General features: G+C 39.7%; 1 protein-coding gene across 2 annotated transcripts; it reads left to right on the top strand.

Moving 5' to 3' along the window:
* Positions 1-1316: 1316 nt before the first annotated feature.
* hnf4a (hepatocyte nuclear factor 4, alpha) lies at positions 1317-24441 on the top strand (the record flags this gene model as incomplete). Of its 2 annotated transcripts, none has more annotated exons than XM_080496470.1 (10): positions 1317-1368; positions 19544-19718; positions 19996-20090; positions 20579-20685; positions 20780-20935; positions 21395-21482; positions 21598-21750; positions 21900-22136; positions 23073-23195; positions 24299-24441. In XM_080496470.1, the coding sequence occupies exons 1-10, from the start codon at positions 1320-1322 to the stop codon at positions 24439-24441; spliced, it is 1326 nt and encodes a 441-aa protein (XP_080352596.1). In that variant the 5' UTR covers positions 1317-1319. The 2 variants fall into 2 exon arrangements, with proteins under 2 accessions (XP_080352596.1, XP_080352595.1); XM_080496469.1 differs by lacking the exon at positions 1317-1368 and adding an exon at positions 18479-18572.
* Positions 24442-24600: the final 159 nt, after the last annotated feature.

Raw genomic sequence — 24600 nt, 5'->3', positions numbered from 1 at the left:
GAGACCCACTTTAAATTTGGGGCAAAAATCTTATTTTGAAAGGCAAATTGTGGACTTTCTGTTGTATTTAGTTCGGGGGTGTTGGTGTGTGACTTTTAGGTCTTCATGAGGCGAACAAGTGAGGTTTGGTTTGATCTCTCTCCGACATTCGTTTGGGCCATGGTGGCCATTGTACTGTTTCTAAGAAGCCTTCCCTTCCTGGGATGCTCCAGAATAAATCACACAATTACAATGACTGAAGGGTCCCCGAACTCAAAATATATTGCTTTTGTTGAACAAAAGAATAGTTTCAGAGCTGCTGTCTTTCTCCCTGGACTGCTCCTTGCATTGTTGTTAGCATTATAGCGCTTAAGCTATTATCGTTAAGGTAACTATTACTGGAAACTTCTCTTTACTGGAGAAACACCTAAAAAAAACAAACTCACTCAGTTATATTGACGGCAACATGTTAAACTCTTAACAACTAAGAGTGACATTAACATCAGGTTGTATCGATTTTACTTTAGATTTAAATTAATGCTGTGGAAACATGTTAACTTTATACATTTGTACATGCAGACACATCGATAAATGAAAAGACATCACTTCTTTTTTTAATCATACAGTATCTGTAAACATTACAATGTATCAAACAAACATATTCAGTAAATAATATTCATGTAGTTTCCCTCCAGCCTAGATTGAATGCTGTGTGGGATTTTAAAATTGACTTCACAAAAAGAAACAACAGTTTGAATTGGATTGTATTGGTTGTCCAGAGGTGAGTCAAAGTCGAAAACAGTTTTTCCCATTATGTCCCCTTCAATCAAAACAAAAACTCACAGCGTCACTTGGTGTACACAGTTTGTCGACTGCCACCTTCAGTACATTCTCCACTCCTCTCTGCCTTTCAGGTCCCTCCCCACCTTCCTGCTTTCTCTCTCCTCCAGTATAAACTCTGCTCCTTTCTTCTTCCACACTCCCAAACTGGAGAATGAAAAAAAAAAAAAAAAAAGGCTGTTTGGTGACAAGAAAGAGGGAGAAGCACATAATAACTTTATGTCTATTTGAGTTTCTATCATCATGTTGCCATAGCTACAGCTGCTATATAGATTGGTGTCCATACGAGCCTGGTTACTGTTTAACCTCCCCACCCACATTTGCCCAGATTAGGAAAATCAATAAGATAACAGCAGCAACACCGGCCTTGCCTTGCACCAACAACACCCTTCTCACACTACAGCACCCTGCGCCAATCCTCCACATTTTACACCTTAACAGAGAGGCAGGAAAAAAAGTGAATTCAAAACGTACGGTCAAAGGGGGAAGCAGAGGACAACATGGTCAATGTAAACACACAAGTCAGCTCAAGTATGGAACTTCCATTTGGTGAGTACACACTTTTAATCTTGGCTGTGTGGCTTTTTCAGCTGAGGCGAGAAAGGTGTCAAAGTGTGGCACAACCGCTGTGCTTTTTCCTCCCTCTTGCTCGTAGTTTTTTTTTGGTGGTTTGTGCCGCGGCCGTGCAGCTTGACATCCTCTCTGGATCACAACTGAGTCGGGTTGGAAAGATCATCGCCATATGTGTCTGGCTTTGTCACACGGCTGTAATCCAGGAGGTGTGTCAGAGATATGGCAGTTGTTAAAAAGGCCGTGGGAGCTGGACCTGATGGTGACGATAGGGGTTGATGTGTCAGAGCAGACACTGGATCTCGGGGAGCTGCAATGACTTGATCTCATTGGCTTCATATTTATTAGGCTTGTTATTGTGTTTGAGAAACGGTGTCAGTGTTACTCTGCAGAGTAAAACTACAAACAAATACTTTATAGGCAACATTTTTGGGAGAAGTATATGAAGTAGAAAGATGCTTTGAATAACTGGAAACAGCAGTTTTTTTCAGGTGCTTTGAATACATTCGCCTTTTAGTGAGAGGGATTAGATGTCATGTAATTCCCCTTTAATTTAAGTATCCCCCATTCTCATTAACTATCTTTTATATGAGGGAGGACACAATTTGTAGTTAAAGCTATTCAACCTGCAGACAGCACAAAAAACACAAACACATTCAGAGGGAAACATTTAATCAACTGCAAACTCACACCAAGTTATAAATACTGATTCAATGTAAAATATATCATTGTTCACCCAGAGGTAGTAAATGAGATGCTATAGAGAATCTTTTACTTTCTAAGTCAAAGTTAAGTATAATTTGTTTATCTGCATTACGTTGAGACATTTAATGACTTATACACATTGTGTTTTAAAATAATTTGGTATCATTTGATCACAAATCACACCCTCATCATAGCACATTCTTAACATGGCAGTAAAAAGCACTTATCATTGGTTCATACAAATTACAAGCAAATATTATACCTGCAACCTAAACACTGTGTTGCTCATCCCCGGCTGTTACAAGTATAAAAGCTTTCTCACAGTAACAGCAAAGAAATAAACAACCAATCATGAATGTCATAACGTTTTTGGGCCTATTTATCCCGGCAACCATGTATAAACACATTAGAGTGTCATTAAGGTCAGATAAATCCTCATCACCAACACTTCATTGCTCCAGGCTGCAGATTGTTGCAGGCGTCACTGTGTTTCCTTTTCATGTGGCTTTCACGTGCAGCGGTTGCAGAGGGTTTCTTTCTCTGAATGATTTGCATATCGCAGTGAGATGTAGAGATGCAAATGCATTGTCACAAAGCTCCGACTGAACATGAGGAGGAAAGGAAATTCACAGTTGAAGGAGTTATGAAAATGTGCAGTTATGGCTGGAATTCCACTTTTCACTAAATTATCATCAGCATAACCAGGTTTTGTCTGTGGATATGAGCACTGGAGCGAACATGACATGGTCACTGAGTAATAATGAATGAATTGTGGAATAAGACACATTCACCTTTTGATTAAAGTGTCCTGAATAACTGCTGTATGTATGTAACAAGTGTAACAATTGATTGCAATCGATTACAGACTATTATTATTGTCTTGATTTCAGTGAAAATTGCTATCACCTACTGATATTATTAAATGTCAATTCTAATGCAATTCAATTCTTTCAACATGCAAAGATGCCCTTTGTGGTTTCATCTATACATCAGCATTGACTCCAAGTCTATCAACTGAGGTAAATAACATAATAATTTAAACTAAAGTCTGACTTTCTTTTGGAGTATAATTTCACGTTTGTTTTATTTATTCTCAGAATTATTATCATTTTAGCTATAATATTTCCCTGTTTGGCAGTGCTTTGCTTCGTTTTTTATTATAAAAAGAAAATTGAATGCAAAGAGGTGCAATTGAAACACTAAAAAATGGTTTGCTTTTTGTATTGCCTTGTCATTTGAGAAGTGTTTATTGTCTTATCCACAATTATTGTATTTATTTTAATCGTTAGTTTTAACACTTCTTTTTACCAAATTGGGGAAATTAAGGGAGTAATGTCTCACAGCAGCAATATTCCTGATTCTAGCCTCGTCTGTGTCTTTCCGTGTAGTGATTTCATGCTTTCCATGTGCATGACTGGGTTTGCTCTGTGTGTAGGTGTGAGTATGACTGTCTGTCTCTGTGTTTGTACTGTGACCTCCTGTCCAGGTTGTGCTCTTGTCTTCTCCCATGGCTGCAATCGGCTCCATCATCCCTCAACCCTGTGGTTTAGATTAAGCAGCGTTGAACATAGATTGTTTGTTAATTAAAAAGAAATATATAATAAATAATTATATATATATATATAATTATTTATTATATACTTCATTTTAATTAACAAACAATCTATGTTCAACGCTCTCTCTCTCTCTCTCTCTCTCTCGCTCTCTCTCTCTCTCTCTATATATATATATATATATATATATATATATATATATATATATATATATAACAAAACAAAGAAAGTGTGACAGGAATGACGATAGAATGTTTTTCAAAAAGACTGAATACTTTTAGGCAACAGCCACTGGTTGCCAGCGGTGATTATCATTCACATATGGAATCCAAAATGTAAATAACAGTTGTATCTTCATCCATTCATCTTCTGTACCCCTTAATCCCGTTAAGGGTTGCAGCGCGCTGAGACAAAATCCCAGTTAACTGAGGATAAAGACAAGGTACATCACCACAAGTCACCATCACAGGGTGTAATATCTTTGAATTTTCTCAGAATACATCAGGAAGTCCTGCATCCAACATTTTCTCCCAAAACATAAAGGGACATATCAAGGTCAACTACCGTTACATTGTTTGAACTTAATTGAACCTCAAAGCCGTTTTTTTGTCGGCAGAAGGCAATCAAAGTATTTCATGATCGCTCCACAAAGAAGAGCCCTCAAGCCTGGACTGCTAAATATTTCTATTTCCGGTGTCATTTTGTTTCTTTTCTATTAGATATTTTCTAATAACTGAAATGTCAAGTATATCACATCATTTGGCTGAACCCTATAAACAGAGTTTTGAGTTTTAAAGAGAGCTGTGGTTATTTCTATAGAAAATCCATAAACATAACATCACTTAAAAAAACCATCAGACTTTGTTTGAACTCATGCTTGATTACAGAGTGGCTCTGTTATTGAGAACAATAGCAACGTTTTCTGAGAGGATTTGTTTACAGTATACACTCAACAAATGTTCCAGACCTGGACATTTATGCTCCAAATACATTCTTTGGCAGCAGCACACTCTAAGCTTCTTTTTGGCCTGGATCACGTTATAACATGCTTCTTTGTACAGACAGGCTGCAAACCACATTTCAGGCTTCAGGTTTCATCCACTTTTAATGTGTCCAAGAAGCATTACACGGACACATTTTTCTCTCTACGTCAAACAAAGAAAAACTATTTTGTGAAAAAAAAGTCATATTTTGTGTGTCGCGTGGCAAATGAATGAGTATTCACAGCCTTTTCACATCTCTTTACACGGCGAGTGGGACCTCAGAGGTTACAGTTAGTGTCAGATGCCTGGGATTAATTGCTTAACGGACATAGCCTGGACAAACTCTTCAGCAGTGCTGTTGCCAGAATTATTAGCTGAATGTAAACATGACAACAGCTGTTGAACAGACCATCGGCACGTATCTGTTTGCCCACGAAACTGAATGACTCTGACAGGGTGAGAAACACAGAGACCCAGGAATTTATCCCCTCTACTCTCTTCCTGTTGCTCCAGGCAGGTTTCAGCATGTGTCGCTGTAACTCTTCAGCCGTGGGATACTTCAAAAACGAGCAGGAGGTGGAGAAATAGAACTTTGCCATTATAGTTGCCAACCAGGATTTGTGCGGTACAACCATCCAGCCACAGACAAGATTTGTGACATGAGATTCTCAGTATCATCAAAAACACACAGTAATATTGAAGAAATCATATTAAAATGTAATATCTTCCGCTTCACAGAGGATTGACACCAGAAAAATTGACTAGAGAAACAGATTAGTGCCGGAATTTCCCATCATGCTTTCTTCATTATGAAGCCTAGATTTGATGAGAAAAAAAAAATTGAATCAAAACATTTAAAAACAAAAACCAGTAAAGGAAGACAATAAAGAGATATTACAGTTACATCAATCATTTATTTATTTAGGAGTGGAATAATTCACTCAAGTAAACAAAAACAAAAACAAAAAGACAGCAAAGTGTTTGTGGAGACTCCGGGGCCAAGTGTCCACACTTCTGGTCTTAAAGTGAACTCATTGTTTCTTCTGAAGCCTCTCGGATGAGATGTACAACTTTGACTTTTAAAACAAAAAACAAAGGTATTCATCCAAACACACTTATTATAGGCCAAAATAGCCCTTTAAGTGTTTCAGTGAAAATTAGCACAATGAAAAAGAGTAAATCTTTTTTTTTTCTGCTCCTTTTCATCCAACATGTGAACTGGAAGTTTTGATATGGAAAGTGTTTATTTTTTATTTGATCTTTTATTCTTGAATGAAATAAGGAATTACAACAACAACAACAACAAATGTTGTGATGTTATTCAGACAAAAACAAGCCTGAAACATTTTTAGTTTCAATTGCAAAGCCTCTAACACTGCCTTCTCACTGGAGTAAAGATAAATAACAGAAGAGGGGATATGTGGAGTAGAGGAGAGGCATTTCTCTTTTATACCAGCTCATCGCACTTATAGTTACACTCTTTGACGATGCAGTCACTGACGAGCCTCAAATGTATATTTGTGGACTTCAGGAGGAACACACACACACACACACACACACACACACGTACACACACAATTTAATTTTAGACCTTTTTTAAAAAAAATGTTTTGATCCAAAAATATTCCACGTTACCTTTAAAGTCAGTTCATAACATTTCATCTTAAACCTCCATCTCTGATAAATAGGAATGTATGGCATGATCTTTGTCAGAATTATACAAATTAATAGAATAGCAAGTCTATACGTAAATAACTGCAGCTAGTTTTGAGAATTAAGCTTGTGAAAAATCACCGTGTCCTATTACCAAACCACTCAGCTATTGACGTGAATTAATATCCATCCTGACATGGATGGATGACATTTTTTTTTTTTTTTTTTTTTAATAAATCTAGTCTTGTTTCTGGTGTTTAACAGAAGCAGAAAGGCCAATTAGCAGTCTGTTTGGCTGGTTAGTATTACACACTGTTCACTTGACACTATTAATCCGGGTGCTCAAATCTCCAATCAAATCTCATTGTGACAGGCATTAGGGGATTATCCCTGCGAGCCTGGAGCCCTTAGAGCCGGGCTGGTGGCCTCCGGCAAACGGCACCGTTCACTCACTGCGGCGCTGCTTCTCCTCTCCCAGCCTGCCTCAGCCTGGCCGGGCCTGAGAGAGCCGCCAAGGCTCATGGGCCTTCGCTCAGCTGGTCGGCTCACTGTCAGAGCTCGGCCTTCACAGGGATGTATGGCCAGGATGGGACGCCGCATTTCAGCAGCACAGGTAAAGGTGGCGGGACTGCGGGCGCCGAGAGTGTGTTTGAAGCTGAAGAACTTGAAATGTCGCCCCGACGAACACAATGGCTTGATGTGTTCTCGGTTTACTGCTGCTTTATTCTCTCAAGAAAAATGAAGGGACAAAAACGAGAACTGTTTCTGTTTATTAGGTTATTATGTTGACTATATGTATTGGAATGTAAATGTGATTGATGTGTTGCACATATTAAGTTTCAGACAAAAACTGTTTGCTTTTTTTTTCTAAATTAGTATAAATTAACTGAACTGTGGATGAAATGTGTACCAATGGCTGCCTTTGTTTGCAAAGTTTGCATGTTCTACCTGTGCATTTGCGGGTTTATTCTTGGTAGTCTGGTTTAATTCCTCAGTCCAAAAATGCTCATTAGTGACTGTAAACAATTCCTGTAGGGGTGCACGAGTGTGCTGTCTGTGTTTGGCCTGTGCTGCCGCCTCACCCTAACCATGGATGGATGGATGGTGAGGTGTGGACTGACGGTGTGTGTCCACATGATGGCAGCAGAAAGCAACGATTTAATCTAAACCTGTGACTCCAATAAAAATGTTGAGTTGCACTTGCATTGGGTTGAAAGGGGAAAAAAATGAAAACGGACTCTCTATAGTTTGTATTTATATCTCACTACACTTTTCAGAGTGAGACCTTCAACTCGTCACACCTTTACATCCAGATATAGTGCATATTTAACATTTACCAGGAAAATCACTGCATTTGGAAACTTTTGTATCACCTGTCTTTTAAACTAATAACTAAAGCTGGGGTGCGTGCGGCTCTGTTGATAGAGTGGCCATTTGGAGTCCCATCTCCCACCTGTCCACATGGAGAAGTGTCCTTGAGCAAGACACTGAACCACAAACTGCTCCCAGTGGTTGGACTGAGTGCTTTGCAAGGTCGCCGCCTCCATTGGTGTGTAAATGGGTGTATTTTCTATCATAGTGTTTGACCACTTTACTTTCGCAAACTCCCTTTCCAGATTAGTGCCGCTTATTATTAAATGTATCTTAGATGAGATAAAATAACAGGAAAAACAGTTTTAACATAAAAACTGCAAAAAGACAACTATTGCAATCGACAATATTTTTGAAATACATACTCAAAAAGTCTACAAAGTAACATTTCAAGTTTGTTTTTTAAGAGAAAGAATTGTATATGAAGTATTTAGGGGGATAAAACCATTTTAAAGAATTTGTTCAGTAAAAATGGTGACCTATATGTGATTTTGGTGACTTTTACATGACTTTCCATGTGATCTGATTGTATCAATAGATGTAATCGAGAATCTACTGACAGTGTTGAAAATTAGAAATACCTTTCTATAACATGTTACATTTACACAGGTGCTGTGTAACGGATTGAGATTTGACTTGCAAAACCTTCAATACAATTAGCTTGTGTTTGAGCAACCCCACTGCTTCTAAAGTACTTTAGTACGTAGTCATACCAACCCGCAATAGGTTTATGCACCTGTAATTACAGTTTAAATATAGTATAGTATAGTTGCATCATGCTATTTGTATTATACTTTTGATATGTTCCAACCTGCAGCCTGGAAATGAAAGATACATATGAATGTAGGCTATTTTAAAGTGTAAGGTTAGGTCTGCTGCATTACTTTTTACACTCAAGTTTTGTGTAAACTTGTGTGGTTACAATTTACTTTGCAGGTTCAAGTGATTTCAAACAATATAATAGTCTGTAATTTGCACAATATAAAAGTGGTTCAAGCTCTATGGTGATACAGTATTTTGTTTCTCTCACCATCGTTGCTTTGAAATTGTCTTTGCTTTTCTCATTGCATTCATGTTTTTTTATTTTTTTTTTATTAATATGCTTCTTTTTTTTTTGCAGTGAGCAGTTGCATTCTTATTATTGGTAATCTGCGTTCTTCTCGATTTGCCCTGTGATGAGCTGGCCACCTATTCAAGGTGTAGCTTGTCAGTTTCCAATAGTCAACTGGGACCAGGGTTGTATATAGATGAATGAAATGAAATCTTCCACAGTGTTTCTCTCCAAAAAAAAAAAGCCCTTTGGCCTGATTGGCTGCACAATATCTGCAGCCTCATTGTCACTGAATGGATTTATGACAAGACAATTCCACTACCAATAAAGTCGATCGCGTTGCCTGCTGGTTATCCATATTGCTGGCGTCCACTGTTCTTTTCTTTTTCTTTTTTTTCATCCGCTGTTCAATTCTCTGCCCCAGTTATTGTCTCGCTTGTGCAAAAATTGGCCCATCTGGACCCACTGGTCAGCTGAATGTCTGACCCCCTGAACGAGATGCAGCACTTGTAAAGACACTATTATTGCACACGTTCCTGCTATTTGCACTGGAAAAGATTCATATGTTGGATCCGTTAAGGTTTTAACTTACTTTTATAGTATTTTTGACTGCACGGTGTTGTAGCGGTTCGCACTCTCTTCCCATCTTTGTCTGATTCCAGGGCCTTTCTATGTGGAGTTTGCATGTTATCCCTGCGGCGGTGGGATTTTTCTGGATACTGTTTTCCCTCCCACAGTCAAAAGTCATGCATATGAGGATAGCAGGTGACTGATTACCTCTCGGTGTGAATGAGAGCGTGCTTGGTGGAATGTGGGTCCTTCACACACAGAGGGGAGCCGAGTACCAGACTGTGCTGTTCTGGTTGTTTCGTCCCTTGTAAGTTGGAATCACCTTCAGCCCTCCGTGACCTTAAGCTGGATAAAGCCATAAAAAAAGCAGGCTAGATGGATGATTTACTAGTTTTACTCCAAGTTAAACATGTAAATACTTCTTCAACGTTGACCTGTCAGGCCTGTAGCAGTTGGTGACATGTGACTCCCGCAGACAGAAAGTCTGCAGCGAACAGAAAGAGAGCAAAATGAGGTGACATACATTCATATTACTACAATTTGAATAAGAATCACCTGAAATGAACGATTCAGTCTGGAATAAAAGCACTTTGTTGACAGTATCAATCAACTATTTCAGATGCAACTCTCTAAAAATCTCGTTCAAATGAAGCCCGTCATCGACGGAGTGACCTCCTGAAGGTTTTGACGCTTTGTTATTCAAATTGCGGTGGATAAGTGTTGATTATCTGGCTGGTGGCTGACGCAGTCACTGAGAATCAGGGAGATAATTGTGCTCAGAGCGGAGCTGCTGACAGGAGGGGATCGAGACGCGCAGTCAAAATGAATTCTCAGCAAAACAGAGTTAATGATTGAAGGGGCTTATCACGCGCTGTGATTGATTTACGTCGCACGTCGGTCTTCATGTTTATTGATGCAATTGTTTACTTATTTCCAGCACGGAGGTGACTTGAGTTCCAACCAGACCTCATGTTTTTCTGTCTGTGACAGATTCAGCGAAGGAAGCACTTAGACAGAAGGTTGTTAAATGGGAAGAAGGGATTAGACTGAAACTTCTTCCCACAGACAGAACTCCTATCATGTACTTCAATATTTAACTCCCTGTTATACTATCAAACCACGACATAAGCGCTGAAGGTTTATCATTAGCCTGAAACATGAAGAAATGTCGACAGTATCATGGGAAAGAATTTGACTGCTTCTTTCTGTTTCTCTTCTCTGCTCTGGTTTGTTAATTTGTTCAAATCAACACGATAAAAACGATTTAAGTACCAACTTAAAATGATATAAGAACTTAACTTTAGCACAGATCTCTAAACCCCGATGGCTTTGTGCGTGACAGGCCTCGAAGCTCTGGTCGGGCAAATGAGCTAATAAGGGGAAAAACGGCCCAAAATACAGCTGCATTTTAAAAAATACAGTACCGCTGAAGAGTTTAGTCAGTAATTTCTACGATCATCAAATGATTAAAACCTTTTTTTAAAGTCTAATTTTGATCATAAACTCAAATATAGGAAAAAAAAAACCCATCTGAAATATTTTTATATTTTGAAAATGTGCATTTGTGATTTTCATGACTAATAAACTAAAATAATAAAAACAACAAAGCTAAAAAAAAAGGGGGGGGGGGCTTTAAATATAAAGGTATGTATAATCAAGTTGGGTTTTTTTTAATTGTGTTTTATTGTTATTTACAGAAAAAGCAAACCTTTCCATTGGATTAAAATGTTGGAGATTAGGTGATCTTTTTTTTTTTTAACAGCAATGACAAGTAGCAGGACAATGCAGAGTACTAACACTGACCAAAATGGTAATTTGATGAAGATAAATAATAAATCTGTGTCATGAGAAGTGAATACGGTAGTACATTGGCACAGTTAATGTTATTCTCCTTGCTCAGCCACAGGGGCTTGCATCAGCCGTGTTATTTGCAGATAGTTATCTGTTGACAAGGTCTTTGCCATGACACTCTACTCACCTATCTCCTCCATCTACTGCAGCAGCCTTTTCTGCCGGCCTCAAATCTGCTGCATGCAGCACATTGTCTCCTTCTCTTTTACTCTTATCAACACACTCCTGTGATCAGCCTCACATTTCCACTGTGGTTGTAGCTCGCTGAAGAAAGAACCCAAAATAAGTCCCAAGACAAGCTTTGTATTCCACGTCTTGTTGACTCTTCCAGGCCATCGCGATCGGCTTTCTTTTCCCCCCCCTTTTGCCTCGAGCCGCTGGCTCCTGGGCTGTGATTTTCACCATGCCGCTTCCCCGCTGCCTGCCTTTGAGATCGGACTTGGAGAAAATGAATAGTAGTCATTGAGGAGAACGTACAAATAGGCAGTGGTTAGAAATGGAGTTTGGTCAGTGGTCGGAGATTCCTATTCAGAAGATAGACAGGACTTTGTTCACAAACTGGAGTTTGAAGTTTCAAAGGGGAGAATCACACAAGTGTTACATCAGGTCTCGGCGATCCTTTGACTTTTAGCCCCGGGGCAATAGTTTGGGTGACTGATTATAAGACAGCTCTGTCTGGCCCATCACATTTAAGCCGAGCAGCTTCCCGCTGTGTTTAGTATGTGATTAACAACTAAAATCTTCCACCATTTTCTAAACCTACTGCCAGAGTTCTGCTTCAGCTGAGAGCGCGGCTTATTACCCGTCTATTTTATGCTCAAAGATTCAGAAAGGAAATTAAAATACTAATTGGATTTTTTTTCCATCGCTTTCTACAATAACATCATGCTCATTACTCCTTTATCCAAATATTTGAAAAGATGGCACAAAACACAACTTTTAAAAACACGATTAAATATAAGCAAACAATAAACCTCAACACTAATAATCTACGTGTGCAAGTGAAGCGTATAACACAACAATAACTAATCATATGGGATAACAATACATCTTATGACCGTCCTGTCACAACACACTGCTTGTGTTTCTGCTGTGCTACAATCTGTAATGAACTTTGTCACATGCAGCTGCTTTTAAAAGCTTTAATAACTCACCTTTTAGTTTTGTTTTCTCCTGACACATCAAAATATTTCAGTCCTATACGGACACAAAAAAGCATCTGCCCTGTGCATTACGGCTGATTTATGATGTGTGACTAACCAGCATTATTTAACTTTTAGCTTCTGTAATGTAAAAACAGAGGTATGTGTCAGCTCTTCTCTTGAATATTGTTTTGATTGAAGCCATATGCTCATGCAATGAATAAGCTTTTAGATATTCTAAATACAGGTGTGAGGCTGTAATCAAGTATGACAGTACTTCTGAATACCGTGATCATGCTCACTTACTGCATTTTTTTCTGGTTTTCATTCACTTTCAGTTCAATAGAGTTTATGAAAAGTAATGCTTTGATTGTAACCCCCCCCCCCCCCCCATATAGCAGGATTACCATCCGCTTAAAAAAAAGTGCAGTCAAAACTGGAGGCTGCCACAACCCATAATAATGAAATACTGTGAACACTCTGTAAAATGTAAATTATGTAAGCAATTTTGCGAAGAAACTGGACCAAGATCAGATTAGATTAGATTAGATTAGATTAGAGGAGATTAGAGGAGATTACAAGGAACTTTTTGTAAACCTTTTTTTTTTTTTGTATTCTACCAATGTTCAGATAAACTGAAAAATATAAATAGCTATAATCACAAAATGATAAAAATCAGAGCAGTTGTATTGCATGTATTATGCACACTATTCCCAGCCAGCGATAGGTGAAGGTCAGCAGTCCCTATTAGAATCACAAATCAGCCTTAAAGTCATGCTTGTGGATTGTGGGAGCAATAGAGAAAATCCACACATGCACAGGGGAGCATGCAAACTCCACACAGAAAGTAGTTTTAAAACACCTTTTAAACTCCTAACTTGCCAGGTTATCTCAGGAAAAGCATCTGGAATATAACCTGTGAATCACAGGATCTGCTGTTTTGACCCCAGAAATGTGCTGCTGAAAAGCACCCAGAATAAAATAAATGAACTGAAACTGCCATGGTTTTAGAATTTTTTATTTTTTTTTAATGTTTAGGAGCTGTTGCTGGCAGTGCAAACTGAATGAAAACAAAAGTATATTAAAGCACTGAAATAGTTCAAATCAGGCTTAAGGGATTGGAGGGGTTTTGCACATCAAGTTTGGTGTAGAAGGCGGCCGAGGAGAAGCCAATATTCAGTATATTTGCTCATGACTTAAAAAGTCTGTATCTTTGCCTAGATTCCTGCAGGGAGAACTTTTTTTTTTCTCCGAATCCTAATTTTGTTGCTCATCAGTGCAAATGGATCAGAGGGGAGGAGGTTCTCCTCACCACCTGTTGCAGGTCCTTCCTGTTCTCCAGCTGGAGAACCACACAGTGCAGCAGTGGGTCAGGGGACCAGGCGGCTGAATGATGGGTTAATCAGCAGTGGATGAGGGAGGTGAGCTTGTTTCAGCTCCCCGAGGAAGTACACACTCTCACCTAATAGATGTTTTATAGGCCAGGCGAGGTCAGTGAAGATGTGGAACCTCGACGCTCTCCACCCTCTCAATAAACGTCAATCATCGAATATCGTTACTATGTCCAGGTTATTGTCAAATCACCATTTTGCATTTTAACAAGTATCTCAAAATCAAAAGTCTTTTCTGCAGACCAATTAACTGACCACCAGAATAACAAATACTGTTTTTAATCTCCTAAAAGCACATATAATATGGAGAAGACGAAAGCTTCCACGACAAAAAGCTAATAGACGATTTAGAAGCTGCCCTGTGTGACACATCAGAACATTTTGTCAGTTTCTGATTAAGAAAGTTATAACCTGGCAGATTATACTTTATAGTCCCGTATATGACTGTTCCTTGAGACGTTCACAGAAATTTCAGATGGGAGCAGCGATAAAAGCCCTTTAATGGCGGGTAAGATAAGATTTGCTGCCAGTGACTCATTCATAGCTCCACAGTGATTCTCTCGTCCCACCCTCACCGCCTCCCCGGTCATTGCTTTGAAATAATCAGCACACTTCTTGAGCAAATATGGACATTGCAGAAGAGCAGCACGAATCGAACATGAAGCAAATGTTGTAATGGGTGACCTCTGTACACACCAGTGAAACAACACGCTCCAATCGAGCTGCAAGGTAATCATCAGTGAGTCAAGAGCTGCCAATCATTATTTAATCACAAGGGTTTCCATTGATTACATCAAGCTGTTCATGCATACACTTAACTACAAGAGCAAATAGAGAATTAATATGATCAGTCAGAAATAAAAGTTTCATTGAAACTTGATTGCATCCATTTTTTGTGTGTGTGTGTGGGGGGGGGGGGGGGGGGGTTGTATCGCTGTAATAAAGAGGACATGTCAATGATTGATCACTGGACAGATCATCTCAGAATGATGCACAGGAGCCTCGAGGAATGTTATAGTGTTTGCCTGCCCGAGAAAACATAATTTTACGAGTCGACAGTATAATTTGAGTGTGCGGTTAACAAGTCGAGCACCACGCAGTTTACTGCTGCTGGGGTCCGGCTGAACTCGGGATCGTTGACCTATCGCTATGTACTGGCACTTTCTCTTCAAATACAAGGCTACTGTTTGCTGTGGGAGACGTGGAAAAGATGGCCGCTTTGCGCAAGCACAGAATTAATTTTGGTAAACAATCGCATTTGGGACAGTGTTGCAAAAGCCACACGTGAAAACTGTTCAAGAACAGAGAGCACGTGTGCTTTCTGACCAGCCTTGTATCATTTTCAGGTTGAATGCGACAAATTTCAATCCCGATGGGAATCTTTCAATTCAGTCTTTAAGGACACTCATTGAAATGCTTGAAAATGTCAAAGTCTTTACTCTTTATGGTACAATATGTGATTTATTTTGTGGATTTTTGGGGTCCGGGCAATAAGATATATCATTTCTATTTGATAATTTCTTTAACAAAAAACATTTAAAATCTCATTACTGGTTTGGTACAACATAAATTTGTTTTTTTAAAAGTAGTCTAAGCATGTTTGTTTGGATGATTGTAGTGTAACTTGATATTTATTTTGTTATGAGACGGACAAAGCATTGGCTTCAATCTTTTTCCATATTTATTAAAAATTGAAAAGCACAGGCTGTATCTATCTAAACGTTCAGTAGCACTTAAATTCATGCATCATCGGACTATTGCAAATATTGCATCAGCCATGCCTCCATCATATATTTACATGTGATACAAAATGCTGCAGCATCAGTGAGGCTGTTTTTTATCTTTGTCTCCGGGTTTCTTCCATCAGGGCAGTATCTAGCAGATCATCTGCCTTCATTAATCCAACATCTTTTGTCACTATTTCTCCTCAGCACATGTCCATCTTTACCAGGCTTCTATAGCTTTAGCTCTACTCGGACTCACAAAATGACTTGTGCATACATGTGGAGAGATGTGTTGATATTTGTCTGTGTGTCAGGCTATAACTGAGTTCACCTTGAAGGGACGTGAGGTTGCACTAACTCAGGCAGATAGAATGGAAATCTAAAAACGACAAATAAAACTGAAATCATTGCTCATATGTAGAAGAAGCCAGTGAGGGAGGTCACGGCTGAAGCCATCTTATGGGGCTATCATAGTCATAAAATGAGTTGTTAATGGGTGTGGTGTGTTGCGCGTCTATTTGATTTGGGGGTCGGTTTTGGTTTTTAAGTGTCGTGAAATTCTGTGCCTGTTATGAGCTTTGTTTATATGTGCTTGGATTTGTATCAATATGGGTGTGGGTACATTAATTTGCATCGGTACAGATTTGTGATTGTTATATGTATGTGTGTTTGTAAGGAATGCCATGTGTACTTCGATGTCTTGACTCAATAGCCTTTCGGCTCTTTATCCAAGCAGATTTTGGTTCTCTGCAGTGACAGGTTCATCTTTGAAAAGAGTGTCTTTGCCCTCAGTCTCGATTCACAGGCTCACTATAGTGAATGTAGTGAATCACTGAGCTACACTGCAGTACTAGTTAGTGGTGTAAAGCATGTGTAAGTAACAAAACAGTGCTGACCAAAAGGTCACGCAGCCCGACAAGACAAGCCCGCAAGTCAAACTGAGGGCAAAATATAACCCGGCGTGGGGATGAATCTCAGTCATGACAAAGAAGCCAAATCCGGGTGAATAAAGAGCAAATTGAAGACTCCCAGAGATGGAGTTAAAGACAGAGACATGTAGACATGTACTTGTAGTAGGCACATATTACACCCAAATTGTCTTACAAGTGTAAGAATTAGAGTACAAACTCAAAAATCAAAACACACAGAAACGCAACACTCCATGTGTATACACAAATGATCACCAGATAAGCTAAAACCTAATGTTGTATTTTTATTCTCTTTTTGAGGTCACTGAGTTCAGCTGACCAACATCTTAAAGTGGTTTCATTTTATTGTAACTATTTGGCGACTTGGGTTTTTGACTGAGTCATTAATATATCCTGTTTGTTGTTTAAACCTGTTGTTTAAACCTGCTCTATAATTTGCTTGGATTTTTTTATTTTTTTTTTAAACATTACATCAGTTGTAGTACCACAACAAAATGGATAGCTAATTACTCTAACAGTCTATAACCTGTCCTCAAATATAAGAGCTGGCTACCATCAAATGTCATAATTTCCCTACAGCTAAGCCGTAAAATAAAATATAAACTAAAGGTGGACCTACTCAGGTGTTGAAGCTCACATTGTTTGGATGGCAGCCTTCAGTATTGGGGTTCGGGCGTCTCTCATCTTTCATCGACACATCCCATTGACTCTCTCCAGAGTTCAGGTCAGGCCACCCAACTGGGCGATCAAGCTCAGTAATACCACAACCAGCAAAGCTGGTCTGAGGACATTTGGCACTGTCGACAGGTGGCAAATCCTGCAGGAAAGGAAATCGGCTTGTGGGAAAACTTCGGACTTGATCAAACATAATATAAGATGATGCGGCCGCTCAAATCATCACTGCGGACTCTTCATGTTTGACTTAAAGCAACTTGGATTGGGAGCCTCTCCACACTTTCTCTACAGACCTGACTCTATATGACATGCAATTAGGTTTTTTTTGGGCAGATCAACACAAACTTTTTAGAGCAATAACTTGCTGTTATTATTGGTCAAGAGAGGATCCAGGTAAAAGGGTACAAATCTAAGTGATAAGAACATATACGTCAACCTTTCACCTACTTCTTTATGTACAGTTTGCATGGTCTTTTTTTGTAAATGTACTTTTTTGTTGAAATTATATCTATTCATCATTTATAGTGCTTTTTGTCTCAAAGACAACTGGACTGCCTTGACAAAAAAGTAATTTACTGTCTTATCTGCCAACCAAATTCAGCCTCTTTCTTTTGTTTTTTATTGCACATGTTTAGCTGTGCAGATTTACAATGGGTAGCTATGGATAGCTTTCCTTTATATGTGTGAATTAAAATGCTGTGTTCTGATTTAGTTAAAAAAATTTTTTTATAATAATAGCAACCCCTGCCTGAAAATCAGAGGAAAGATTTTTTTTTTTCTTTCCAATGGTGATGGAGGAAAAAGTGAGAATTAGCAATCAATCTAAACTGTCCCTTGAAGCGGTATGTTACCAGTTTGGGCTTTCTAAAGCTATATAGATGCTGTAATGGATGTGCATGTGATTCCAGCATGCCAAAACACCACCAAAGCACTGGGCTATAAACCTACTTTAATAGAGGCGAAAAGTGATTTGCCAAAGGTTTGACCTGATAAAGCTCTTGTGTGGAGGAATCGTTTATCCATTACTAACTGGGAACCATGCAGAGGTAGCAGATATCGAAGTTGGGCTATCTCTTCTAAAAAAAAAAAAAAAAAAAAAAAAAAAAATCCTGTGATTCACCACTGAAGAGGCTAGTTAACCATCAACCCGACAGCCACTCCACCTCTCCTCTGGTTAGCGGTATGAGGGGAAGGAGGAGAAAGAGGAGAGTTCTCTGCTGTCAGTCACTGGGCTGCTCTCTGACACCAGTAAGCACCATCCCCATCCACTGGGGCCAACAAGCCGTCCCGTCGCTGGGTGGAGCTAGGCCCAAAAAGAGAGGGGAAGAGGGGGGTGGGGGGGTGGGGGGGGGATTCGTATAGGTGTGTGGGGCTGTGAGAAAAGAAGAAGGTGGATGAGAAGAGGGGGGGGGGGTCACATTAGTTTCTTGGACAAGTCTTTCTGCTTCACTGTCAAGTAGTTGAGAATCTGTTTCCCCCGAGTACTCACTGGCAGACATGGACATGGCAGACTACAGCGAGGCTCTGGACCCAGCTTATACCACGCTGGAGTTCGAAAACATGCAAGTGCTCCCGTTGGGCACAGGTGAGTCACATATGTGCGGCTGAGGCGCTGAACTTTGAGACTTTTACTGTTTTAAAACTTTGGTCAGGGGAGCACGGGGGACATTTGGCATGGAGCGATAAAAACGTGTCATTTGTCCATTTGCCCCATGCAGTTGTCATTGTTTATCACCTCAGGGTTCAATAGCTGAACATTAAGAGATTTTTTTTGTTTTTTTGGGGGGGACGGCTGCATTCTGAACACACTCAGGCCTTTTACCCCGAGCCTTTTTAACCTGTTTCAGCTTGCAGGGTGATGTCAGCGGGATCAATATTCACACCATGATGAGGCAGTACTTTTGAGTATCATGACTGAGCTTCTCTTGTTACAAACGGTCTGTTCCCACAGAGTCCAAACTGCAGAAATAAGATGCAGTTTTTCAATAGGTGCTAATAATGACACCGACTCATTTGTACAGGCAGTCTCCCATGACGTCTGGCTGTCATCCTCATTTTATAAACAGAAGAAAGAAAAAAAATAACATAATGGGGATCTTTTCAGACCGTCACTGCACTTAACGTCATCCATACTTGAGTAAAGCTGATATTCTCAACGTGTGCCATCCGCAATGATTGATTGAACCACTCTGGTGCCTGTGAGTTTGCAGGAAAAGAAGTCTGCAGTGATTGCATTATCAGAGGTAATCAAACCTTGCTCAATCATGCCCTGTTGACTTTGTCTTAGCTACTCAGGAAACAGATTAGTATCTGATCAAGGCGGCTTTTCATCAGCAGTTAAAGGAAGTGATCAGCGCATTCACACCGACCAAAAATGAATCAAAGTGACAGGAGACAGCCTTTAAATTACTCATCAAACACAATTATTCCTGCCTATGGTCCATCCTCAGATTTAAGTCTAGTTTCAGGTCACCGTGTTATCTGACGAATGCACTCTCAAGCCCTGTGACCCGATGAGACATTATTTTTCATTCCTCTTTCCTTTCTGTCATTTAGATTCCTCGCCAGCCGAAAGCGCCAACATGAACCCCACAAGCCACCTGGCAGTAGGCAGCTTGTGCGCCATATGTGGGGACAGAGCGACCGGCAAACACTACGGGGCCTCCAGCTGTGACGGCTGCAAGGGTTTCTTCAGACGCAGCGTTCGCAAAAATCACATGTATTCCTGCAGGTGAGAGCAAAGTCTGTGAGACTGTTGATGTTCCACTTAAGCAAATTACTAACACTGGACATTGATCTAATCCATATAAAATGTAGTATATGAAAGTAGTGTCTTCAAATCTGTCATGCTGGAGACTGCAGAAATTTTGAATTTTTCTTAAAACGATTAATTTGATCAGAATAATGAGTTGTTGACTGATTGTTGCAACCTTAATTGCACCACTCATCATGTTTCTTTCTCTGAATCTATACAAGCAACAAACAACGGTTTTCTACTAAATTCCCAGGTTCAACAGACAATGCATTGTGGACAAAGACAAACGGAATCAATGCAGATACTGCAGACTGAAGAAATGCTTCAGAGCTGGCATGAAGAAAGAAGGTAGAAGACGTTTACCTTTTCAGAACAAAGTAACAAATCTATAAACTCAATCTATATCGCTGTGTGAGGTTGCGGCTGTTGTGAAAGCTTCACATTCTCTGAAGGAAACACACAAATTTTCAACTTTAATCAGCAAATCACTGCCACAGTGTGAGCTGTCTCCACTGAATTGATACGACTCGTCTGAGTGTGTTGCAACACCCAGGAGAGGACTATACTTTGTTAATGTTCACTCAACAGAGCACTGAAGTCTCTGGCCAGCTTATGCTGAGCAAACACATCCGAGCAATAATAGCCATATACTGATAAACACGACAGCCTTGGAGGGCTTATTTTTCTTTTAAATGACTTGGAGATCCATCACACTGAAACACGGGAACAGAGACAATCTTTTCACCTTTTTCTCTGTTTTCTTGCAACTTAACTTCATATTTTAAGTGAATGTCGCTGCAGCACTTATAAGACTACAAATCTTTGTGTGTTTTTAGCCGTGCAGAATGAAAGAGACAGAATCAGCACCAGGAGATCCAGCTATGAAGACAGCAGTTTACCATCCATCAATGCACTCATCCAAGCGGATGTACTGTCACGACAGGTACCATCAATCATCTCTGAAACTCACATTTGTCTGCGGCTAATCATCCGTAACAAGGCATCAAATGATTTCACATCTGCATCTTCCCGAGCAGATCACGTCCCCCGCTCCCATACTGAACGGTGACATAAGGGCCAAAAAGATTGCTGCTATCACAGACGTGTGTGAGTCCATGAAGCAGCAGCTGTTGGTGCTCGTGGAGTGGGCCAAGTATATCCCAGCTTTCTGTGACCTGCCCCTGGATGACCAGGTAAGACTCATACACAGACACAGTGTACATAGTAGAGTAGACTTTCCTGTCACTCATCAACCAGGCTGCTCTTGGCCACGATGTGGTCTGTAGGACAACATGGCTTCATGTGTTCTTTTTCCATATTGTGGAGGAAAAAAAATAGGAAGATAAATAACAGGAATCCTAAAGGACAGCAGACTTCTTCTTCATGGAAACACTTAACTTTTCCCCTCGGATGGTTAATGTATTGAAATCCTCCGTGAGGATGTGAAGGGCAAAACGTGCAGAATCATTAACAGTGTGATCACCGGGCCTTAGTAACTGATTTGCGGCTGCAGTGAGACAGTGTGGGTCTTCAGCTAAGGCTTTTCTCTCTCTTGCTGGGTTCTCATTCTCAACAGTGAGCATCCTGTGAAGGTGGAACCAATAATGATTCCTGACTCCCAGTAAACGTCTTTTACACGTGCCTTGTTTCAGGTGGCGCTGCTGCGAGCTCATGCAGGAGAACATCTCCTCCTTGGCGTTGCGAAGAGGTCCATGCTATACAAAGATATCCTCTTATTAGGTAAAACTGTCAATAAACCTACAATCCAAATATTCCTTCAAGAATATTTCTTCACTCTGGAAAAAAAATCTAATGCAGGTTTAAAATTTTCCCCTAAAATGTGCCTCTCCTGCAGGAAATGACCACATCATCCCCAGAAACAGTCCAGAGTTGGAGGTCGGAAGAGTAGCAGTGAGGATTCTTGATGAGCTGGTGCTGCCTTTCCAAGAGCTTCAGATTGACGACAATGAATATGCATGCTTAAAGGCCATAGTTTTCTTCGACCCAGGTACTTCCCGACTAACAATTTGGACTTGTTGCTTCTTTTCCCCTCCAAATTATTCCAGTGAAAAGTTCAACGTGCGTCGATGCCTGAAATAGCACGCTACTTACTGTAACTCAACAGAGACTGATCTGCATGTTTCTCTTCACCAACAGATGCCAAAGGTCTCAGTGACCCTGGAAAAATAAAGCGCATGCGATATCAGGTCCAGGTCAGCCTGGAGGACTACATCAACGACAGGCAGTACGACTCTCGAGGTCGCTTCGGCGAGCTGCTCTTGCTGCTGCCGACACTGCAAAGCATCACCTGGCAAATGATTGAACAGATCCAGTTTGTCAAACTGTTCGGCATGGCCAAGATTGACAATCTCCTCCAAGAAATGCTTCTAGGAGGTGAGCTGTTTTCAGATTATTTAGGATGCCTCAAGTGGTGGCCCGAGGGGCTTCATGGCCACTTAAAAAAATGCATTGGTTTTACAGGTAAGGGGAAACTGTAACCACATTTAAACCAGGTATTAATTGTAAATACAATAACAGTGAATGTATTTTAAGATGATTGAGTGAACTTCACTAACTAACCAACATACATCTATCTGCCACTTTATTCAAAATATGTCATGAGAGCTTACAAACGTACAGTGAGTTCATGCCATTAACCCTTTATAAAGCGCCTCCCGAATAACCTGAATGATGCCAATTTGAAATTGAACATTTTAACTCTTGGGTGTTTTGTTCAAATTGTATTTTTTTTTTAAGTCCCAAAATACATTTTGTGTAATGTAGTCCATTTGAAAATGTAAAACCCTATACTCTAATGACCACGATTGATTGGAACCACAGAGGTTCCAATCAAAAGGAATCACCTTTGGGAAATTTCATAGTATTTTGCACCAGGAGGCATCATTAAACATAATCTAATGTTGTAATTTCACTTCTTTTTTTTTTTCTAAGATGATAAACTTCTTTAGGTTTTGTAAAAAGATAGTTATTTAAATGCAAATTTAATCTTTTTATATTCATATTGCTTTGGACTTGTTTAAAAATTGGCATATAAAGATTATTATGTTCACAAAGTATGTGGTTAATATGGTCCCAGGAGACACCTTTGTTTTAAATGCATGAGGCCTGCCTTTGTTCCTCAGAATGAAAGAATGATCTTCTTTTCCCTGTGGCCCTCACAATGTTCCAAGCAAACCATTCCTGATTGAGACACAGATGACTTCATTAAAAATAACCAAAACTCAATTTGTTTTAGTAGATTGTGTTGTAAATCAGATACATACGTGTGCAGTAAATGATGAAAGTATGTTTGTGGCTTTTGTCTCGTAGGCTCTGCTAATGAAGCTCCTCATGCACCTCACTCTCTGCACCCCCACCTGGTTCAGGAGCACCTTAGCGGCAACGTCATAGTGACCAGCAACATGCCGACGCCGATCCATAACGGTCAAATCTGTAAGAAAGAGACACAAATTGGCGTTTTATCCACCTCACCCAAAGTTCTGCCACTGGCCTACAAACTACTAGATGGTTTAGGTGTATAATCTGTTGATGAAATGCTTATTAAATGGAAACCTAATGTATTGTCCTTCGGTCATATGCACACCAGTCAGATTGTGCAGCCCAGGGATCAACCCCAACATAAGCAATTACTTCTTGTGCTTCACAGAAACTGAAAAAAACTACCAACAGAACTTAAGTTATCGCTAAATATCAATCTGTTTATATCTAAACCCTTGTTTTATGCAGGTGAATTAGTGATTTGCTATTCCAATTTTATTTCTCCTTAATCCACTTTCTATACAGCTCTATCAAACTCAGCATTACAGGGCACCAGAGCCAATCTCATTAAAACTATATGCAAAGATTTTATAGTAACCAATTAGCTTCATGTGTGTGAGGAAACCCAATTCACACACAGGGAGAACATGCAAACACCCCCTAGAAAGGGCCTCAAATCTGATACTGGACAATTTCACCACTAGGTGAGAGTGCTATTTCTGATTTTTCATCACTTTCTAATTCTTTGTTTCAATATTTCAAACTTTCTGTGATAATAATGTGAAGCACATTGAGTTGACTTGTGTATAAAATATGCCAGCTAAATGCTGCTACCTCGCCAGACAAGGTTGCTTTAAATTACCATACAAAGATTTAAAAAGCTGAAAAATGTTTGTCCATTCAAAATTGATCATCACACCTAAAATCATCGATCTGTGTGAATGGAGGTCAAGTGTAATTTATTGAATAGAAACCCCCTCCCCAGCACCATGTGTACCACAGTCAGGTAGCTGGAAGGACAAACAGGCTTGGCAACGTAATCCTCTGTTCTTCACGGGAACTAATCTGGCTTACTTTGTCAAAGAAAACTTCTGTTATTCTTTCTTAACATTAATGCGCTGAGAAATTTCACAAAAGTGCTTATTTTTCCTTTTCTGAAAAAAAAAAATGGTGTTGCCAAATGACATGTTACACCCTCAGATGGATAAATATACACCTGCTTATGCACCTGCTTTCTCCCTCTAACTTGCCCTCTCTGTTTGTGTTCTACTTTTCAGCCACTCCTGAAACCCCCATACCATCTCCACCTACTGCCTCCAGCTCAGAACATTACAAAATGGCTCAGGGGGTTATAGCCACTGTGCCCAAACAGCCAACCTCCATCCCTCAACCAACCATTACAAAGCAAGAAGCCATCTAGCAACCAATTTGAATCCATATTCTTTCAGTTTTCTATGGTTTTCTATTGTATTATGTTAACTTACCCAATCAGCATTGAAGTTGTTCTCACTTGACTGAAACATTAAAGTAGCTAAAACTATAGAATATAATTGAATGCCTGTTCCCAGCCTGATTTTCA

This window comes from Blennius ocellaris (assembly GCF_963422515.1).
Source record: "Blennius ocellaris genome assembly, chromosome: 5".
Classification (NCBI taxonomy): domain Eukaryota; kingdom Metazoa; phylum Chordata; class Actinopteri; order Blenniiformes; family Blenniidae; genus Blennius; species Blennius ocellaris.
The sequence above is the reverse complement of the archived record's forward strand: the minus strand, read 5'-3'. Positions and strand labels throughout refer to the sequence as shown.